This window comes from Vanacampus margaritifer, chromosome 2 (assembly GCF_051991255.1).
Source record: "Vanacampus margaritifer isolate UIUO_Vmar chromosome 2, RoL_Vmar_1.0, whole genome shotgun sequence".
NCBI lineage: Eukaryota > Metazoa > Chordata > Actinopteri > Syngnathiformes > Syngnathidae > Vanacampus > Vanacampus margaritifer.
Window position 1 is genome coordinate 19136834 of NC_135433.1, and position 18720 is coordinate 19155553.

Consider the following 18720-nt stretch of genomic DNA (forward strand, 5'->3'; position numbering starts at 1 on the left):
CAACCTTCAATTTAGTAAATTCCTGTTTCTTCCCATTAATTTCCATGCCTGCTGTTAGGGCTGGCCAATGAATCGATTTTTGAATGAATTCGAGTGTTTTGTTGTGGCCGATTTAAAAAAATTATAAACAATGTTTCACCCAGGTATGGGCTACTGCTACCTAGTATTGCTCAAGTTGCCCCACGCCATTTGTTTAGGCAGTGGTTATTTTGTCGTAACTGGCAACTCAAATGCTAGTGATATTTTTGCTCTGAATGGCTCCAATATTGGTCAATCGCCGGAGCAAGGAAATCTTTAGCCTGCTGTAAATTGGATATATTACCGTGTTTGCTTATAGACATTTACAAGCTTATCTGAATAGCACAAATTTGCACGTTTATGTCGCTGTGTGATCGCAACATGTACGCTATCTCGTCAAGACGGACTCAGGGCATAGGTGAACTCGGCGGTCGCCTAGGGCGCCATCTAGTGGAGGAGGGGCGCCAAATTGCAGGGGAAAAAAAAAGATAAAAAATATTTTTTTCCCTTCAGGTTTTCTAAAATAAAATATGTAAATGATCCTGCTATTATTTTTGTTTTTGCGTTTTTGTATTGCAGCATTGTGTTGTTTTATTGTGCTATTATTATATAGTTGATACCTTTATTTTGATGGATACAGGAAACGGTCTCATAAACCAGTAAGAAATGACGTAAGTAACCGACGTACTGCCATGACATTAGTAGCGCCGTCTTTTAAGTGCAGTTAGTTAATTAATTTGGAGCAATGTTTCAATGTTTAACTAATGTTGCTAGATTTCATGTTCATTGTGTAATTTACTGCATAGTAAAACGCTACCGTTTTCGTCCACTGGAGTGTGCTAACGCTCCTTGGTAAGTATTTAGCAATGCTATTGTTCAAGATTCTTTTTTATTGACTAAGAATCTGTATTTCTGTATGGTTTATTTTTGTTTTGAGGTATTTATAAAGGCAAGGTTAAAATGTTTATTTACAATATAAATTGTACTCAAGAGATTGTCAATGCTATAAGAGGTAATAATTTAAGGCAATTCATTTATATTATATGGTAGAGTGACCAAATATGTCCTCTTTTGGATGGCTAGACCATTTTCTTAGGTCCTGTTGGGGCATCCGGGGGGTTTATAAATTCATGAAAATGTCTGGTTGGCATTGCGTGACTAATAGGCGAAGTAGACTGTGTAACTGTGACTGGGACCACAATTTCAAGGCTGGGGCAAGTAAGTGTCCTCTTTTTTTAGAAATGGGAATATGGTCACCCTAGTATATGGCTTAAATACGGTAAAAGGATACACAAAACATACCGTTTGAGTTATTAATGGCAAATTTTTTTTAATTTATATTGTAGCTTTTACAGTGTGTTCACACAAAGGAAGGTTCAATAAAAGTTGTGAACCATCAGTTGGAGAGACCACCTTTATTTCAACCGAGGATACTACAAAATGTTATAGAGCATATATATTTTATTTATTTTACATTATTACATTAATTTTTTTATATATGCTATATGATACCGCATATATATTTTATATAATAATTATTTTTTGATGACTTCTAGTCGAAATAAATAGGAGATCATGACCTGGCACCATGAATCTGACCTGCTGCTGCTGTTTACAGTGAATAGTGGGGGGAGGGGTCGCGCATCATCTCAGAGTGTTAGCGCTATTGATAGATGGATGGCTTGCTTATGTTGTTGTCTATACATAGAAAAATTTTACAATGAAAAGGTCCAAGCCATCGGGTACTGCATTAAGAAAGCAGCGGAAGGAGGAGGAGGTTAGAGGCATGTATGTCAGTCAATCACAATTGCCTATAAAAATAAACATCAAAATAGCGTTAATTTTCATAAATTTTTCAAAGTTTCCCGTCAATTGTTAACAAAATGGGCGTCTGTCATTGACCTCTTTATTTTTATTACTTTTTATATGTATCTTACACAAATATATTGTACATAGTTTGAAAACATTTTGTAGTTAATAATGGCAGCACAAATTGCACTAAACAGTTGTATTGTACTGTACTTATGCTATTTATTTGTTTTACTTGTAGTTGTTTGAGGGGGGCCTACAATCTACACTTTCGCCGAGGGCACCAAATCACATCGGGCCAGCCCTGCCGGTATGAAAGACAAGCTTATTTTCACTCGCCGTGCCCGTGACGCTTATCAGCCTCTGCATCATCTGCAACATAAAATCCTTATGAAATGTTGTATAGTGGGCTGGTAATGCCGATAACAGTCTATTTTCAGTGACAAAACCAATTGAAAAGTGAAAGGAGATCTATAGAAGGGGGTGACGAAGTCTAATTACGGTAAAATAGCCGATTTACGGCAGGCCAAGACTTTCTTACTCCGGGGACTGGCCAATCAAATAACGCTAACTAAATAACGCTCGGTTACTACATTAAAGCCAAAATGTGATGTTTATTTGTGTCATATTGAGGGACACGAGTAGCACTGTTTAGTTTTTAAAACAAAGTTGACCAAAAAAACTTTTCTACTTCATCAACACAATAGATTTACATTTCCAGAAGCATTTGATTTAAGGTAGAAGTTTTGCACATTAATTCCAAGAGAAGAAATATGGTCACTATTGTTAACTGATCAAATAAAAGCATATTATATATATATATATATATTTGTAAATTGAATTTTTTGTTTTTTAGGCAAAGTCGCCCAGCCCTACCTACTGTACATAAATTCAAACTCAATACGAGTGAATTTTTTCACTTTATTGTGAATGCCACACTGTGGCTAACGCTGCATTCCCACAATTGTCTCTTGTTTAAGAACAAAGACTCGATTCTTCGTCTTGATTCGGCTGCTGTCTTTTCGCGGATGGCCGCCGTGTGTGAGGAGGGATCAGTCGGTCGAAAGAGTCAATCTAGCAGGCAGGATTGTCAGCGGGTATTCTTTGCAGGCCGTGCAAAAGTAAGGGAAGGCTTTTGGGGTGATGATGTCGGTGAAGGTGTAGAGCGGCTCCCTTTCCGGGGGGCTGTAAAAGGCCACCTTGCCTCGGTCCATGTCCAGCAACACCTTGATCACGTCCGGCTTGGCCTTCATGTTGAGCGGCTCCCACGGCGCCGTGCACGCCTTATACTCGCCGTTGCGAAAGCGTATTGTCCAGAAGCCCTCGGCGGGCGTCAGCACGTGCTTGCCCTTGCGGTTGATGGACTCGCTGGCCACGCCCACCACCCAGTAGGTGTTGTCCTTCACCTCCACGCTCCAGCTGTGGCGGCCCTCCGTGTAGCCCTCGGCACCCAGCATCTCGGCGCTGATGTCGAAGCGCTCCGGGTTGTTGGGGAGTTTGAAGTTCTCCGTGGAGTTCTGCACCCCCGTCAGGTCCTCGGACAGGACGAAACAGTTGGCGGCCGTGTTGGGATCCACAATTACGGGACCTTGGAGAGGAGAGGACACATCAATCAGTTTTCCTCGTCACAACAAAAATTACATTTCCGAGTATAAAGTGAGACTGGAAAAATCGGAATTGGCCTTGAAAAATTCCAAATGGGTGGAGCCCTAATTTGACATGTTCAGCATCTGTGGCTACAAAGTGAAGCGAGCGAAATGTTTAAGTGTCCTGACCACTTGAGTTCATTTGCTGTTTTCGATGAATAACTTACTGTATTTGACTATTTTCTTCATCTTCTCCCACACTTGGTACTTGAGAGTGCCAATATGCTTGGCCACGTCAATCAGAGCACCGGACATGTCTTCAGGCTCGCAGGAGTTTATCCAGGTTCTGCAAACTCAAATTGAAAATGAATCAGACATGTTCTGTTTTATTCATAACTGTATTTATGTTCTTTGGTAAGGCTCACCTCCTTACTATGTCCTTGTAATTCTGTGAATGAAAACGAACACAGCTGTCACTTCACATCTTGAATTTTGTTTTTGTTTTTTTGCAATTCAGAGCAGGAAAGTTACGTTTTGAATGTTGGCTGTCCCTACCTTAAGGAAGGGGATGTCTTGCGTTTTCATCTGATTCTCCACAAAGTGGACCACGTTGGAGAGCGAGGCCAACTCTTGGTCCAACTCCTCAATCCGCTGCCGGATTATCAGGCTCTTGTGAGCCTCCTCCGCCTTCAGGGCAGACAGCCTGGCTGTCTCCTGCTCTCTCAGGAAGAGGTGGAGTGCCTCAAATTCCATCTTGATCTGCGTTTCCGTGTGCTCCAGCTGGTTCTGTATACAAGAGACGTGCCTCATTCTTATTTTGCTGTTTGAGAGATCACTGTAACTAAGATGATGTGTCCCTCTTCAAATTTCTGATTGAACTGTTATTCACCCAGTTTAAAGCTAATGGACGCAGAAAATTGAATTGTTAGAGTCGTAAATAGAAAGAGGTTGGGCAACTCATATCATGTGATTGGTCAACTGCTGGTCACATGACATATGGACGTCTTGTTACCCTGCTGAAACCGAGGCTGTGTACGAATGTCCACCCTCGTCCCCTCGACCCCTCATTCACTACATAGCCCCGCACTATATAATGGCTTAATATGTAGTCCCCTTATTCAGTTTGGCGATTCGGACAGCCAGCTCACTGCTTTCTCCTCGTCGCATATCACGTGACCACCGTAATGCTTACGACCCACCGGCGCATAAATCTCCCGACTATTTTTGTGAATGAAAATGTTTTAAAACTGTACTTTAGTTCCTTTCTTGTAAATATTTTCATGTAAACAGCATTAATTATTTCCATAGTATATAGTATATATACCATGTTTTTTTTTTATACTCGTAATGCATTCTGGTCTATATCAAACCGGTTGCGTAAACATCAATGTTCACTACTTTTCAGAGTGCATTGTGGGTAATTTTGAGTGCCCTACATTATGGACATTATTCGGACGCCACTGCAAAATGGCGTGACCCCTCATTAGGGCACTATATAGAGAGTAGGGTGCACATTCGGACACAGTTGGCCAAACTCTCTCTATATACGGCTCTGTGAATTGTGAATCACTACTGTTAACATTGTTAACATTTTTAATTCTTTATTTTATATTTTAACCATTTTGAATTTAGTTATAGATGTGTAGAATGCAGGTGTAATAATGTCAAACTCAATATAACTCGACCTTAACCGATCTGTTATCTTGTTTTGTCTAAATTCCCTGTTTTGTCCTGTTTGTGAAAATTCAAGTTCACTCTAGCATACTGAGATTCTGTTTTGTCTAAATGTGAAAGATCAACCTAGCATACTGTGAGAATGAAATCTGATTTTCGTATTTGATGGGAGGAGAGAGGCGTTTTTCTGTACAAACTCTGATTGTAATAAAAGGGCTGTGTCTCCTGGGGGGAGGGACACACATTCTTGGATGACACTGCTTGGGAGATATGCAATTGTGTGACCAGAGATCTCTGTAATAAATTCTCCTTGCAAGGACCCTTTTCACAGGAATCTCATCTTTGATTTATTTGAACGCGCAAAAGATTACAAAATTTATTATAATCCTTCACTACTTTCACCTGTGGCAGAAAATTTCCCAACTCACACATGATGTGACATCCACAGAGGGCGGGAAATCCAAACCCTGAATCCTGTCTGAAAACTATTGGCCAGACTAGAGGCTTGCAGGCGTTATTATAAACAGCTAATGTGGTAATCTACTAACTAAAAAATGTTTCTGTCATAAATAGTCAAATAAAAAGGCTATTGTAAAGATATTTTGGGACAAAATGTTACAAAGTGCATCTACATTTTTCATCCACTTTTTATTTCATTGTTCTCAACTTAATGCAGGGGAAAAACATACTCCAATATACACTCTGTCGTCATTTTAGACTTCGTAAGAATGAAATGATTGAATGAGACTATTCACAGGCATAATTTTAGGCTTGTTACATGACATTTAATCCTCTTTATGTTTAGTCAGTGACTGTACCTTTCAGCTGAGAATGGCAATAAACATCTATATGCCTCATTTTTGGGAGAATATTTACTTGCTGCTTGTCGTGAAACTAAGTTGCGTTTGAGTTCATCGCCACCAAACAGTGCCTGTATCTTAAGTCCACTAGGTCACTCATATGATGTTTGAACTGATGCTATTATAGACGACTGCTTCTTGGTCCTCTGTCCTGAGCTGGTGTACAGGCAGATGGACGTCCCTGCACTTAGCCTTATTGCATGTAAATTTCTTTCACCATGATACCATTGGCGTGTGTGCTGTGTAGCATGTGCGTCGGGACACTACCTTGACATGCTCCTGCATGTCCTCGCACACGAGTTTGACTTGCTTGTACTGCTGCAGCTTCTCCTTCAAAGGCAGCAGGGCACCCTTCAGCTCTTCCTATATGGAAGTCAGTAGAAAGCAAGGTCAGTATGCGTCAGGTGGCGCGGGCGGCAGAGCTGTCAGCGCAGTATGCCGTCTGGAGCGTCAACGCACTTTGCGGATGATGGCGGACGGCGGCGCCAAATAAATGGGTCACATCTGCGTGGAAGGCTCAAGCACGGCCTGGTGACAAGCATAAAGCTGAACTCGCGCTGCTTGGGCCAAGCGCGTATTCTTTTCACATTAGTAGGCGCAGGTCTCTCATTCTTGAGCGAGGCCCAGCAGGCAAAATGGGATGAGCTACCATTAAAAAAAAAGTGCACAGGGGCTCGAGTTTCAGGACACTAGCAGCCACGCTAAACCCAAAAATATCAATCTATTATTAGAATGGCAATAATCTCTGATAACCATCATCCTACATATTAAAGAAACGCCTTGGCTGTGTGATTGAGCGATACACTAGATGATACAATACATACAGTTTAATATATTAATCCTGTGAGTAAAATTTAATAATTCATCTCTCTCTCGCACTCTCTCTCTCTCTCTCTCAATCTCTCTCTCATTCTCTATCAATCTCTCATTCTCTCTCTCTCTCTCTCTCGCTCTCTCTCTCTATATATATATATATATATATATACATTAACCTCGAATACATATGTATATATATATATATAAGTGTTAGAAAAATAATCAATAATGTCAGGCATTTTTCCAACATATGATGGATAGTTCTGTGCATCCATTGGTAATAAGTAACTTCAATTATCAAGTAAAATAAGCTATTTTAATAAAAATTCATTTATAACATTTATAAATATATATATATATATATATATATATATATATATATATATATATATATATATATATATATATATATATATATATATATATAAAATATTTAAAAAAGTTAGAAATATATCTATAAATAAATAAGGAATGAGAAAGTGTAATTATTTTAATCAAATTCAAAACAAAATAAAGTATAAAAATTTAATTAAAAACAACAAATGAATAAAAGAAATACAAATAGTATATTTTTTTAAATAAAAAATAATCAATTAACAAACAATTAAAATAATTACTATTATAATTACTATAACAACATTCAAAACAAAATTATATGAAAATATAAAACAAATAAATGTAAAAATAAAAATTATAATAACATTATTTTTTATTTTACTTTTTTATTTTTAAAATATTAATTTTTTACTACCCAAGTAAAAGTAAAATTATAGAAATATTGTTTTTTATTTTACTTTTTTATTTTTTGAATATTTTATTTTAACTTGTTTTTTTTATCCAAGTAAAAAATGAAATAATCTTTAAAAAAAAAAAGAAAAGGAAAAAAAGTAAAATTGCAAATAATGAACAGAATAAGAAATGAATAAATCCACATCTAATAAATCAACATGTATGTTCTTAACCTAAACCAACGGTGCATGCATAAATTGCTTATTTCATATTATACGAGCAGATTATGAAATTTCATTTTCATTGTTGCTGATGTATTCAAAGTGTGGCCACACTCACCTTACAGTCATTAGCCCCCTCTCCAATGGGATAGAGCCTGTGTCCTCGATGGGCCGCGGACTTCCCGCACACCCCACAGATAGGCTCCAGGTCATCCAAGCAGAAGAGCGTAAGCTTCTCCCCATGCTCGCTGCACACATTGGGGTCACTTTTAGCCCTGTTGTCTGTGGTGAAGGCCTCACGGGCCCTCCCCAGCACCATTTGATCCATGGGCCGAAAGGGAATCTGGGGCTGTCGCCTTGCGTCCTGCCCAGCTGTCTCTCTGGGAAGCCTGCCTGTAAAAGAACCAATGTGGCTACTATGAGTTTGGACCGGCGAGGTCACGCTCGTGGTGAGGTGGTCCGGCGGCCATGAGCAAGGCAGGGGATGGCCCCTCCCATGCCACCACGCCCACCGAAATGCAGGACAAGCTCCATCTTTAAGCCCCGAAATAAGTGTTAAGACCGGAGGCATATCTCATGTCGGCCAGCGGTGTTCGACTATGTGTGTTGCACGTTCTCGAATAAACACCACGCATCCAAATAGAACAAAGAGGCTTTGCTCACGAGGTAGTGTGTCAGAGTATGACAGCAGAGGGAAAAATTGATGACGCTGGAATATTTGCAATGATTGCTTCTATGATATTTGAGAAGAGTGATGAAAAAGCTGGCGGAGCGCATCACACCACTCGTGGCTCATATAAGACACAGATTAATAGAGATTTAACTTATTGTAGGTACAATGTGCTGAGAATTTTGCGGCCTCACTGTTTTACTTTTTTTTTCTTGTGCAATTTTGCATGCTTTTATTTATTTATTTATTTTTACAGTAGTGTACCTTTTTTTTAATCTATGAAGGTTTGAAAATGTGAGTGTTTGAACAAGAGAGAAATGTGGCAAAATGTTAATGCCTGTCTGAGAAAAGTATAGGGTGGGGAGGGTTTTTACTGCCTTTTAACTAAAGCTGGCAAACAACAAGCTGTCACATTTTAGAATATCGATTAATCGCGATTAATCGCTAAATTAAAAAACCTTTTTTATCAACATTTTTGCCCGCCAAATTTGAAGGGCACCTGTTATGTTTTAATTCTTTTGACATTTAATGTTATGAGGACGTCTTCAACATTTTTTGATCCACTGCACACGCTCATCCTCCTTTTTTTCTAATCAGTTAATAATTTGCATAATTTAAAAGGAAAAAAATGACCCCAATATTTTGACTAGAACAAATATTCTGAATGTCATACAAACTAAAATTAAAAATGTGATAAATCTGCATTAGTACATGATTAATGCGATATTTGTTGTGATTAATCAATGAGTTAACGACTTAACTTTGACAGCACTACTTTAAACATATATAATAAATGTACAAATAAAGCTGGCTATGATGTGGATATCAACTGTGCGGGTATTTCCCGGAACGTAACCCCACCGATAAACGAGAGAATAGCATTTTTCCTTAAAATTGGATGAAATTAATGGTTATTTTCTATTCCTATCATTTGCAATTTCTAGTTCCTCATCGTAAAACTGCCACATGAGGGATTGTCCGTCGTCGCGAGAACCGATACCTTCAAATAAGGCAGAGTATCTGTCCAATACAATACAGGGAGTCCTCAAGCTACGTCACATGCGACCTACGTCGTTTCGACTTTACGGCGCCCGCACCTTCTTTTTCGTTAATTCCCCACAGTAATCGCATCATTCTAAAGTGATTTAAAGTTGTGTTGTTGTTACCTCCAGCAACGGATGTCCATCAGCAGGTCGGCGTCAGGCGCGTCACATTTCCGTGTTGAAGCTTGAATTAGCACCGCTCTGCCATCTGGCAGCGATGAATGTCTGTGCCGAAACACAAAATATTGGTTCCGGCGTCTTCCGGGTCGCACAAATACGTTTTTGATGCAAATGTCGACTTTAACGGGGAAATATGAATTTGTGTTACATCGCCAGCGTAGGAACGGAACTCAGAATTTGAGGACTCCCTGTACCTGGTATCGGTAGTCATCCATCTCTACTTATTGATGCATGATTAATAAAAAATAAATGTAAAAATAAAATAAAAAATTGGCGAAATAAATGGTTGCTGGTGCTGAGCATTTACAAAAATATTTTTAAATACTTAAAATATATTCTTTTCATTTAGAAAAAATGGGCACCAGTAAAAAAAAAAAAAACACTATTTGTGGTTCCTTCCTAAAAAACATTAAGAATGACATTAAATATAATTTTAGCCAATAGTGAATGCTTGTTGGAACTGCTCATAATTCTCCCCACATTGACAAATGTCTTCTTTAGGTCTTGTTTCATAAAGATGGCAAGAACAGGGGTGTGCAGATTTTTTTGTGTCCATTGTAAATGAGGTCAACAAAATATGAGAATCAACATATTGTGAAGTGCAGTTATTCTCCACCTTTAAACCACAATGACAATAAATAAGCATGTTCTTCAGTTATTACCGCTCTGCAATAGCACTTGGAGCAGAGGGTGCTGGTATTGGATCACATTCGTTCATGCATTTTTGCATTGATGCGAACTGTAATCCGGTATTTTGTTGTGAAAGCAAATTACTGGGACTGACGCGCTACCTAAAATAGGACGCGAACATGTGGCGATAGAAAGCTCGGGGGTGGGGGGGGGTGATACAATCCTACCAGTAAAGGAGTGTATAACAGACAAAATGCTATTTAAGGACTTGCCCGCCGCTTTAAAACCAGGCAGGTGAAGCAAAAACAATGCAGTGTCGTCTATAAACTATTTAGTCCTAACTTTAGGTACCCACGCTTGTTTTTAATGTGGCTACGCCAGTGCCAAACGCATGCCAATGTGATGAAGCCTTCCACGTTACATGTGTCCAATAGGGGTACTTCTGGTGCATTCTGCCGGTGAAAGCTTAATCTGCACTCATACTCGCCGACCAAATTAGTCGTCTGTCGTCTTGTCCGCACGGGTGACAGGGCAGAAGTTCAGAGCTAATGTAGTGGAGCTGCTAACTGATGGGAGCCGACAGATGCCCGCATACGCACATGTACAGTACTGTACATGCCGGGATTAGAGGTGCAGTACGTCCCCATGTGGTCGCCCTGTACACAAGCATTCATGTGTTTCAGATACACTCGTCCTTTATATAGAACGAGGGATCATATTTAGTCGTTGGAGTCGCACGGAGGCAGTAGAACCATGTGATGTCTCTTAGCCAATCGGCAAGTTATATTGACATAAAAACCAGGTAACCAAGATAAAGCTTCTTTTTTTTTTAATTGCTACCGTTAATGTGACCTAGAACTCCTACAACTCGTTTTGAGAGGGGAAGTAAAAATATAACTAAGATAATGTGGTTGCAAAAGTGTGCACAGCCACACAGTAACTTCTGTAAAACATTTGACTCTAAACTCTTTTTAAACTCTCTTTGGACCTACAACTCCTACAACTCGTTTTGAGAGGGGAAGTAAAAATATAACTGAGATAATGTGGTTGCAAAAGTGCGCACAGCCACACAGTAACTTATGTAAAACATTTGACTCTAAACTCTTTTTAAACTCTCTTTGGTCCCACTCTAAACAGAGCAAAATTTACTCTGAATATTTTACTTTCTTCCAAGTGTGAATTTGGTAAAAGTAAAATTTATACTTGGAAAAGAGTAAAATGTTCTGAGTAAATTTTACTCAAAGTATTTCTAGTGGTACAAGATAATTGGCATGACAACAACCTAGTAAAAAAAAATCACTCAAAAAGTCAATTTGAGAAGGAATTTTTAACTACATTGTATTAGTTTATTTTATTATTATATTCAACAAGAGTTGAGGAACAAACTCACAACCTTCATATTGGGAGACTGCCGCTTTACCACCTGAATTAGGCCACTCCTACTGTTTGTTCATATCCAAAAGGAGATCCAAAACAATGTTTTTGGTCTTGGAGGTACAAAGATTCCAGCTGGCACGAGCGATATACGTAATACACAGGACAGGAGGAGCGAGAGTAGATTGGCTGTCTTCCAACCTGAAATTGTGGGTTTGTTCGTCAACCCTTTAGTGACTTTTTTTATTTAAATAAACTAGTAAAATTTAGTGACATTTCTGAGTGAAAAAAACTTTAATAGGTTTTTTCATGGGATAGGCAAATTCTCTTGTACACACTAAAAATATTTTGAGTAAAATTTACTCTGAATATTTTACTCTCTTCCAAGTATAAATTTGAGTCTGTTTAGAGTGGGACCAAATAGACTCTATTTAGAGTAATATCTACTCTACAGAATTTACAGCGCACTTGTAACTGGGGGTGCGAGTGTAAAGTCGTTAAATGGGAGTCAGCACATATGTGCCACCATTTCAAGTGTTTCTAAACACACTGTAAAAATTGTTACATGCAGTTGTTCATTGAAAGTAATCATTTCCATTTAAAACAGGATACATTTATTGATTTGACTGTGAAAACCATTTATTTTGCATTGACAGGAACTAAATATACGTCCAAAGGACCCCAAATAAAGTTTTTGATTGCCTTCCAATTAATTTCTTTTCTTCATGCCCTCCGGGTAATATATATATAGTTTGAGTCAAATGGACTTGCCGCCCATGCACATTGAAAACGACAGCACATCAGTACCACCATGACATTGTTCTGTTGCTTTAACCATTTAAGGCTATGCTATATTGTTTGGCTTTGAGTGAGTGTTTTGAATTTGGTAGTTTGAGGGTCAACATTTCGTTTGATATTGTTTAATTACAGGTCAGATTGTGTAGGCCTGTTACCACGTCTACTCTGTTGGCCAAGTGTCATTTTGCATCAGGTTTATAAGATGGACAATACAAATTATTTTTTTGGTCAAATGAATTAAACTAGCTCAGTGGCCTAGTGGTAGAGTGTCTGCCCTGATTCTGCGAAGTCAAGGGTTCAATCCCTGGCTGGGTAAGACTAATATACTATAAAAATGGGACCCTTTTGCCTCTCTTCTTGACACTCAGCATTATGGGTTGGAATTGGGAGGTTAGATGACGAAATGATCCCTGAGCGCAAACCCCTGTTGCTGCTCACTGCTCCGTCAGTGGATGGGTCAAATGCGGAGAACGAATTTCACCCCACTTAGGTGGGTGTGACAGTCAGTGGTATTTCAACCTTTAACTTTATAAAATGCGAGAAATATTATTTGGTTATATATAAATTAATTGACTGATGTCAAAGTCAATGTGTTAATTCAGTTAAAAGTAAATACATTAATTTGGTTCAGTAACTAGAATGTTAAGAAAATAATTTGAATCAAGGCAAAAAATGAAGGTTGGTTCAAGTGAAGAATTATTGTTTACATCAACATGATCAGTCACTCAATTTAGTTTCTGTGAAGTCAAGTATTTTAGCTGTGATAGCTGGACATCTTTTTTTATTTATTTCAGCGGGGTTAAAATTTTGACAATGCAGAACCAAATAAAGTTCAGATGTTCTAGAAGGCTTTTCCTGACATTTCTCATGGTCTGCAGAGATTTTCCACACTCATTTAAGAAAAGGGTACTAAATATATGCAATGTGAAAAAGTAGGTGTGCATTCTTGTTTGTCTATAATATCTGGCCTGTAGTTGGCTCACGACCAGGCTAGGGTTTACCCTGAAAATGGATGGATGGACATAATGGATAAATACGAAAAGTGTATAGCAACACTCGTCCACTTGTGACATTCAATACAGCAGTGGCAACATTCACACTCGCCTGCCACTTCATTAGGTACACCTGCATGATAATATCTACGCAAGAGATGTATGAACACATTTCTGTCTTGGCAAAGACATGCATGATCTGTTTTGATGGAGTGGTATCTAACTACAGAACACATTCAAACTCATGTTAAATTGTTGTGACCACTGCCCACACACCTGCCGCCATTTAAAGCCATTCTGAGTAACCCCAAATACATTTCAGATGTTCTAGTAAGCCTTTTTCTGACGTTTTTTTTGCTTTGTATCAGATTCCTGGCTTAATTTTTGTGCTAACTGCTATTTCAAACTGCTGCTAATTCCTTCCACCTTGTGTAAGGCCTCAATTCCAGCTCAAAGAAAAACAGCCCCCAAGCAGAATGCTGCCCCAACCATTCTTCACTGTAGGTAAGTTGTTTTGGTGATGAGCCTTTTGGAAATTGTGGCCAAAAAGTCCGACCTTGGTTTCAAAATGGTAAAAACACATTTGAATGTGTTATCCCATTAAAAAAAAAAACAACTAGCATTTGAACAGGGGTGTGTAGACTTATTTGTATGAACTAATTATTGGCTGAATAAAAAAATAAAAAAAACATCAAAAGCATTCAATTGTTCACTTCCCTTTTGATTCTTAATGATGCGCTAGTCAAGGTGTTAAATCCATGAGAAAATAATGAACATAGTAGTTAGGGACTAAATGTACAGTAACAGAAACATCTGAACTGGTTGTACCTGACTTTCCAGAGTTTTATTTGCTATTTGATCAAGAAGAGCACGTCTCTCATCATGTGGGGTTCAGCTTTATTGGTGACAAATGACGACAAAAAGAGTGCAAAACTCCAAGAAATATATTAGGATTAAAAAAACAAGCAGTGAATACTGTTATGCCAGCTTTAACTGTAAAGCTAGCAGTGCGTGTAACAACAAAAGGCATAGCAAGAACATATGCCGCATCTTAATTGGAAAAGTCACAGCTCTGGACATGTGACGCTTTGTGTGGAGCTCACATGACAATAAATCATCATCATTGTGGTCATTAAATAACCAATGTGGACTACTTGGAATGAAATGTTTGTTGGTTTCACTTGAAATCAATGGAACAATAATTTAGAGGAAGGAAAAAAAAAATACATATATTCTGTACCTCCTGACAGGAAAACACATGATTGTGTTACGACTAGTTACGACAGTTGACATTCTGTCCGCAATACGAACAGTAGCAATGTAAGACTTGGTCATATTAAGGAGTTTCTAACATTAGGGCAACCCACTTACTTGAAATTTTTTGTCAATACACCACTGCAACACACAATAACAAACATTGACAAATGTATTGAATTATTGATAGTCATTGAATGCCAGTGATTTTGTTTTCTACATGTCATTTAGTGAAAAAAATAAAAAAGATAAAATTACAAAGATGTATGTTAGGGCCACAATAAAAAGAAGAAAAATTACACCTAACTTAAGTTGTATTTTTTTTTTTTTTTTTTTAAGCATTATTTTTTTTTCCGGCTATTTGCCAATAATGTTAGGAGGATTTAGTCATATCTTTGAGATGAACGTTGTAGTATTAGGAGAATAGTTATACTTTCAAGAAAAACTTTTTTTTCTTCTGATTAAAGTAGTATGGTTTGGAGATAAGAATAAATTATTGTTTTTAAATATTTTAAACTTATCTATTTAAGATTAATATCGCAACAATACAGATGTTTGAGATTTTTTTTTTTGAAATGCCCTATTTTAATGAGTGGATTTCAAAATCCATCCAGACATGTAATATATGCACCAAGCTAAGACCAGCTTTTTCTAGAGCACTTTAAAAAAAAAAAAACTACAGTTGTAACAATATGGTTTTCATAAATATAGTAAAAAAATTAATCATTAAAAAAAATGATAAAACAATAATACAACTATATTCTCACCATATTACAACTAATCTAAAAATTATTCAACTTTTTTTTAATCTCAAGAACATGCAAACCTTATTCTAGTTACACTGTGGCTTTTATCTAAAAAGTATACAACTTCATTCTCATAAAATCACATGACTTTAATCTTGCAGTATAATTATTTATTTTCACTGTGGCCTTAACACTCGTTCATAAAGAATGTGTGATGATGGTGGTGTGACCTTTTCTTCTTCATTCAAAAAAATAAAAAATAAAACATTGAGAAAAATATGTAACTTGTGACCACAGTGTGCTCAGTTTCTTTGAACAACATTCTCGCGGCAGCACAATGCCATAGTGATTAGCACATCTGCATCACAATTCTGAGGTTCTAGGTTCAAATCTCTGCTCCGGCCTTTCTGTGTTGAGTTTGGATGTACTCCTCCACATACCAAAAACACATTAGTGAAGACTCCAAATTGAGACACTTAATGAGAATAAGAAAATTGAACATTCTCGTCATGCCAGTGTATGTACAAGCTTCATAATATCATATTTGGTTCCAGTAATCTGTCTCATCATTTTCCAGTACGGGTCGGCCTCACACCAGCTTCCTATCGGGCAGCTCGGCCACGCGCCCCGAGCGCTGGTGCCGCACCTCCAGGTGTTTGCCCTGCACGCAGTCAAAGTGGCGCAGCAGCTCGCCGTAGTCCACGTGGGCGTGCGGGGCGCGGTTGCGGTCCACCTCGCGCTCCTTAGCGTCGCCGCGCTTGGGCCCGTCCACCGTCCGCATGAGCTCCGGATTGGGCACGCACTGCAGCCGGTGCGAGAGCAACTGAAAGGCCTGGCTCTGCGGCAGAAGCATCAGCAGCCCGTACAGCGCCTTGATCAGGTACGGGTTGCTCTCCACGTCCAGCAGCTGAAGGCGCAGGTAGGTGAAGATGGGGCTCTCCACCAGCTGCACCAGCTTGTCCACCTCCATCAGGAAGTCCACCGTCACCTCCAACCCGCCGAATTTCTGGATCAGGTCGTAGGCGTGCTTGTAGTTCTGCGTGAGGAAGCAGAGCGACACGGTGGCGACGGGGTTGTGGCACCACGAGCGGTAGAGGCAGCAGAAGAGCGCGCAGCTCTCAGCCGTGCGGAGATCTTTCAGCTGGTTGCGCAGCTGGAAGAGCTCGGCCGACGTGAGCAAGATGGTGTTGAGCGTCTGCACCATGGTGGAGGCGAACTTCAGGTCCTCTTCCTTGAGGAGGATGTCCGCCATGGAGTGGAAGATGTTTTCGGCGTGGAGGAGCAAGCAGAGCTGGCGGATGATGAAGGCCCCTCGGCTTTCCAGGAGCTTCCTCTCCACGCTGAAGCGTTTCAGGAGGTTGATCATGAACTTGTAAAAATAGGAGTTCATGCTGGGGGTGGACGGGGAGGATTCTCCGGCCTTCCCCACCTTGTCCGGTACCTTGAGCACCGGCCGACTGTCGACACCGTCGCAGGTCACCGCCGGGTCCGCCTGCCCGGCGGGCGACGACGCGATCTCGGCCAGCACCTCTAGATCTTTGAGGATGACCTCATCCGACTCGTCCGAGAGGGTCTTGAGCAGCATTGGGAAGAGGCTGTCGGTGTGCCGAAACATCTTGCGCGGCGTCTTGATGTAGAGATGGTAGAGCCACTTGAGCACGGCGATGCGCGTCATCATGCCCGTGGAGGTGTCGTGGAGGTGGCGGTCCAGCACCTGCACGATACCGTCCAAGTCTAGAGTCACCTGAGACCTGTCGGTGCTCGCCGGGGCGAAGAAGCTGATGTTGCTCAAGCCCGTCACTTCCTGCGAGGAGTTCAGCACGTCGCCGCTGTCACCAGCATCAACCTTCTCTTCTCTCGATGGCGACTCGATGCTTCTCTCCTCGTCATCATCGTTGTCATCCTCAGGGGTGACAAGCTTCATCAAGCTGTAGTTGCAGGCGCTTGCCGCCTCCTTGGTGTTCTTCTTGCGGTCGTCGTACGAGAGGCACGGCAGCACGGCGGTGAGGATCCCCGACGAGTAGGGCAGCACTGCGCGGCCCGCCAGCTGGATGAACTCTCTCATCCACGTCATGGCGGTCAACTGGATGAGGTCGTTGGTCACCTTGGACTCATCCGCCACCTGGCAGTGGATGACCAGGATGTTGGCCATCTCGGCGAACTTCACACTGGACGGCGTCTTCTTGATCTCCTTCAGGAACTCGCCAAGCACCACCTCGCACGTCCGGCGGATCTCTTTGCTGTTGTCCCCCAGGATCTGGAAGAGGCCGTCTAGGATCTCGGGGAGGTAGTGCAGCAGGTTGATGTCAGGTACGGACTCCAGGACATGAATCCAGGAGATGATAAACTGCCGGGCGTACTGGTTATTGGAGTAAATGCGCTCCCTTAGTAGAGGGACAAATGCGACGAGGTCAAACTTGTTGCTTTCAGTCACAATGTCCTTCAGGAGTCGGTCCAAAAGTTCTGAGCCGCTTTTGACATTAGGGTCCGGATCAGCGGCAAGCTTGCTCAGCCCATCAAAAAGCAGGTTAAAGTGGGGCAGCACGGCTCCTCTGGCCACCTTAACTATATTATAGAGAGCCTCGCAGGCGTAGTAACGCAGGCGGCTGTCGGAGTCGTTAAAACAAGTGAGGACCGGCTCGATGAGCTCCTTCAGATACAGACCCGAGTCCTTACCCAGCGCGATAGAGCACGCGGCCAGGCCGATGAGTCCTCCTTTGCGGCTGTGCGGGTGCTGAGACAGCGCGAACTCCGACGCCAGGATCAGGATGACGTGACGAATTTGAGTGGAGTTGTTCTGAGCAACGAACTCGCGCACCAGCTTCTCGATTTCCAGGGCCGCCACTTTCCTCTTCTCGTACAGCTTATCATTGAGAGCCCGGACGATGTTGGGCGTTAGCGGCGTAAAGTCCTTCTCCGTATTCATGGTGGAGCCGGAGGTCCGAGCAAAAGTCTTTGTTTATGTGTATTCCCGTTGATAGTTAGGGTAAACTGTGAGAGAAACGCTGCATTTAGGACAACTTGTCACGGGAAACAAGCCGTCAAGAGAACCAGGAAGCTGCGAGTAAATGCAACGCAGCTGACCGGTTGCTATCGGCGGAAACAAATACGTCACTAAATTGTTTAGCAAACTAAATAATTATTTATTGTTATTTGTATTTGCTTGTTTGTTACTTTCAATGAAGGAGAATAAATTATATGAATAAATAGATTACAATTTTAATGCGTATATATATATATAAATATATATAAATATATATATATTATTATTATTTTTTTAAATTGCCATACTCCAATGGCAGTAAAGCATTTGGTTGCTG

The 18720-nt window shown here is 40.4% G+C and overlaps 2 protein-coding genes across 3 annotated transcripts; both read right to left on the reverse strand.

The window, feature by feature from the left end:
* Window positions 1-1807: 1807 nt before the first annotated feature.
* trim35-13 (tripartite motif containing 35-13) lies at window positions 1808-10757 on the reverse strand. Of its 2 annotated transcripts, XM_077558159.1 has the most exons (7): window positions 10728-10757; window positions 7832-8106; window positions 6215-6310; window positions 3969-4199; window positions 3839-3861; window positions 3641-3759; window positions 1808-3415 (listed from the first exon to the last, which is right to left on the reverse strand). In XM_077558159.1, exons 2-7 carry the CDS (start codon window positions 8039-8041, stop codon window positions 2880-2882), a joined length of 1215 nt encoding a protein of 404 aa, XP_077414285.1. In that variant the 5' UTR covers window positions 8042-8106; window positions 10728-10757; the 3' UTR covers window positions 1808-2879. The 2 variants fall into 2 exon arrangements, with proteins under 2 accessions (XP_077414285.1, XP_077414286.1); XM_077558160.1 differs by lacking the exon at window positions 10728-10757 and having other exon boundaries at window positions 7832-8224.
* Window positions 10758-14277: 3520 nt separating this feature from the next.
* On the reverse strand, window positions 14278-18493 carry vac14 (vac14 homolog (S. cerevisiae)). Its single transcript, XM_077559457.1, has one exon. It carries the CDS (start codon window positions 18324-18326, stop codon window positions 15990-15992), a length of 2337 nt encoding a protein of 778 aa, XP_077415583.1. The 5' UTR covers window positions 18327-18493; the 3' UTR covers window positions 14278-15989.
* Between the last annotated feature and the right edge of the window lie 227 nt (window positions 18494-18720).

Coding starts and splice junctions, on each gene's coding strand:
- trim35-13 (XM_077558159.1), bottom strand. CDS start 8,041: ATGGATCAAATGGTGCTGGGGAGGGCCCGTGAGGCCTTCACCACAGAC. Junction 3,862..3,968: donor AAGACATCCCCTTCCTTAAG/GTAGGGACAGCC, acceptor TTTCATTCACAG/AATTACAAGGACATAGTAAG. Junction 3,760..3,838: donor TACAAGGACATAGTAAGGAG/GTGAGCCTTACC, acceptor TTGAGTTTGCAG/AACCTGGATAAACTCCTGCG.
- vac14 (XM_077559457.1), bottom strand. CDS start 18,326: ATGAATACGGAGAAGGACTTTACGCCGCTAACGCCCAACATCGTCCGG.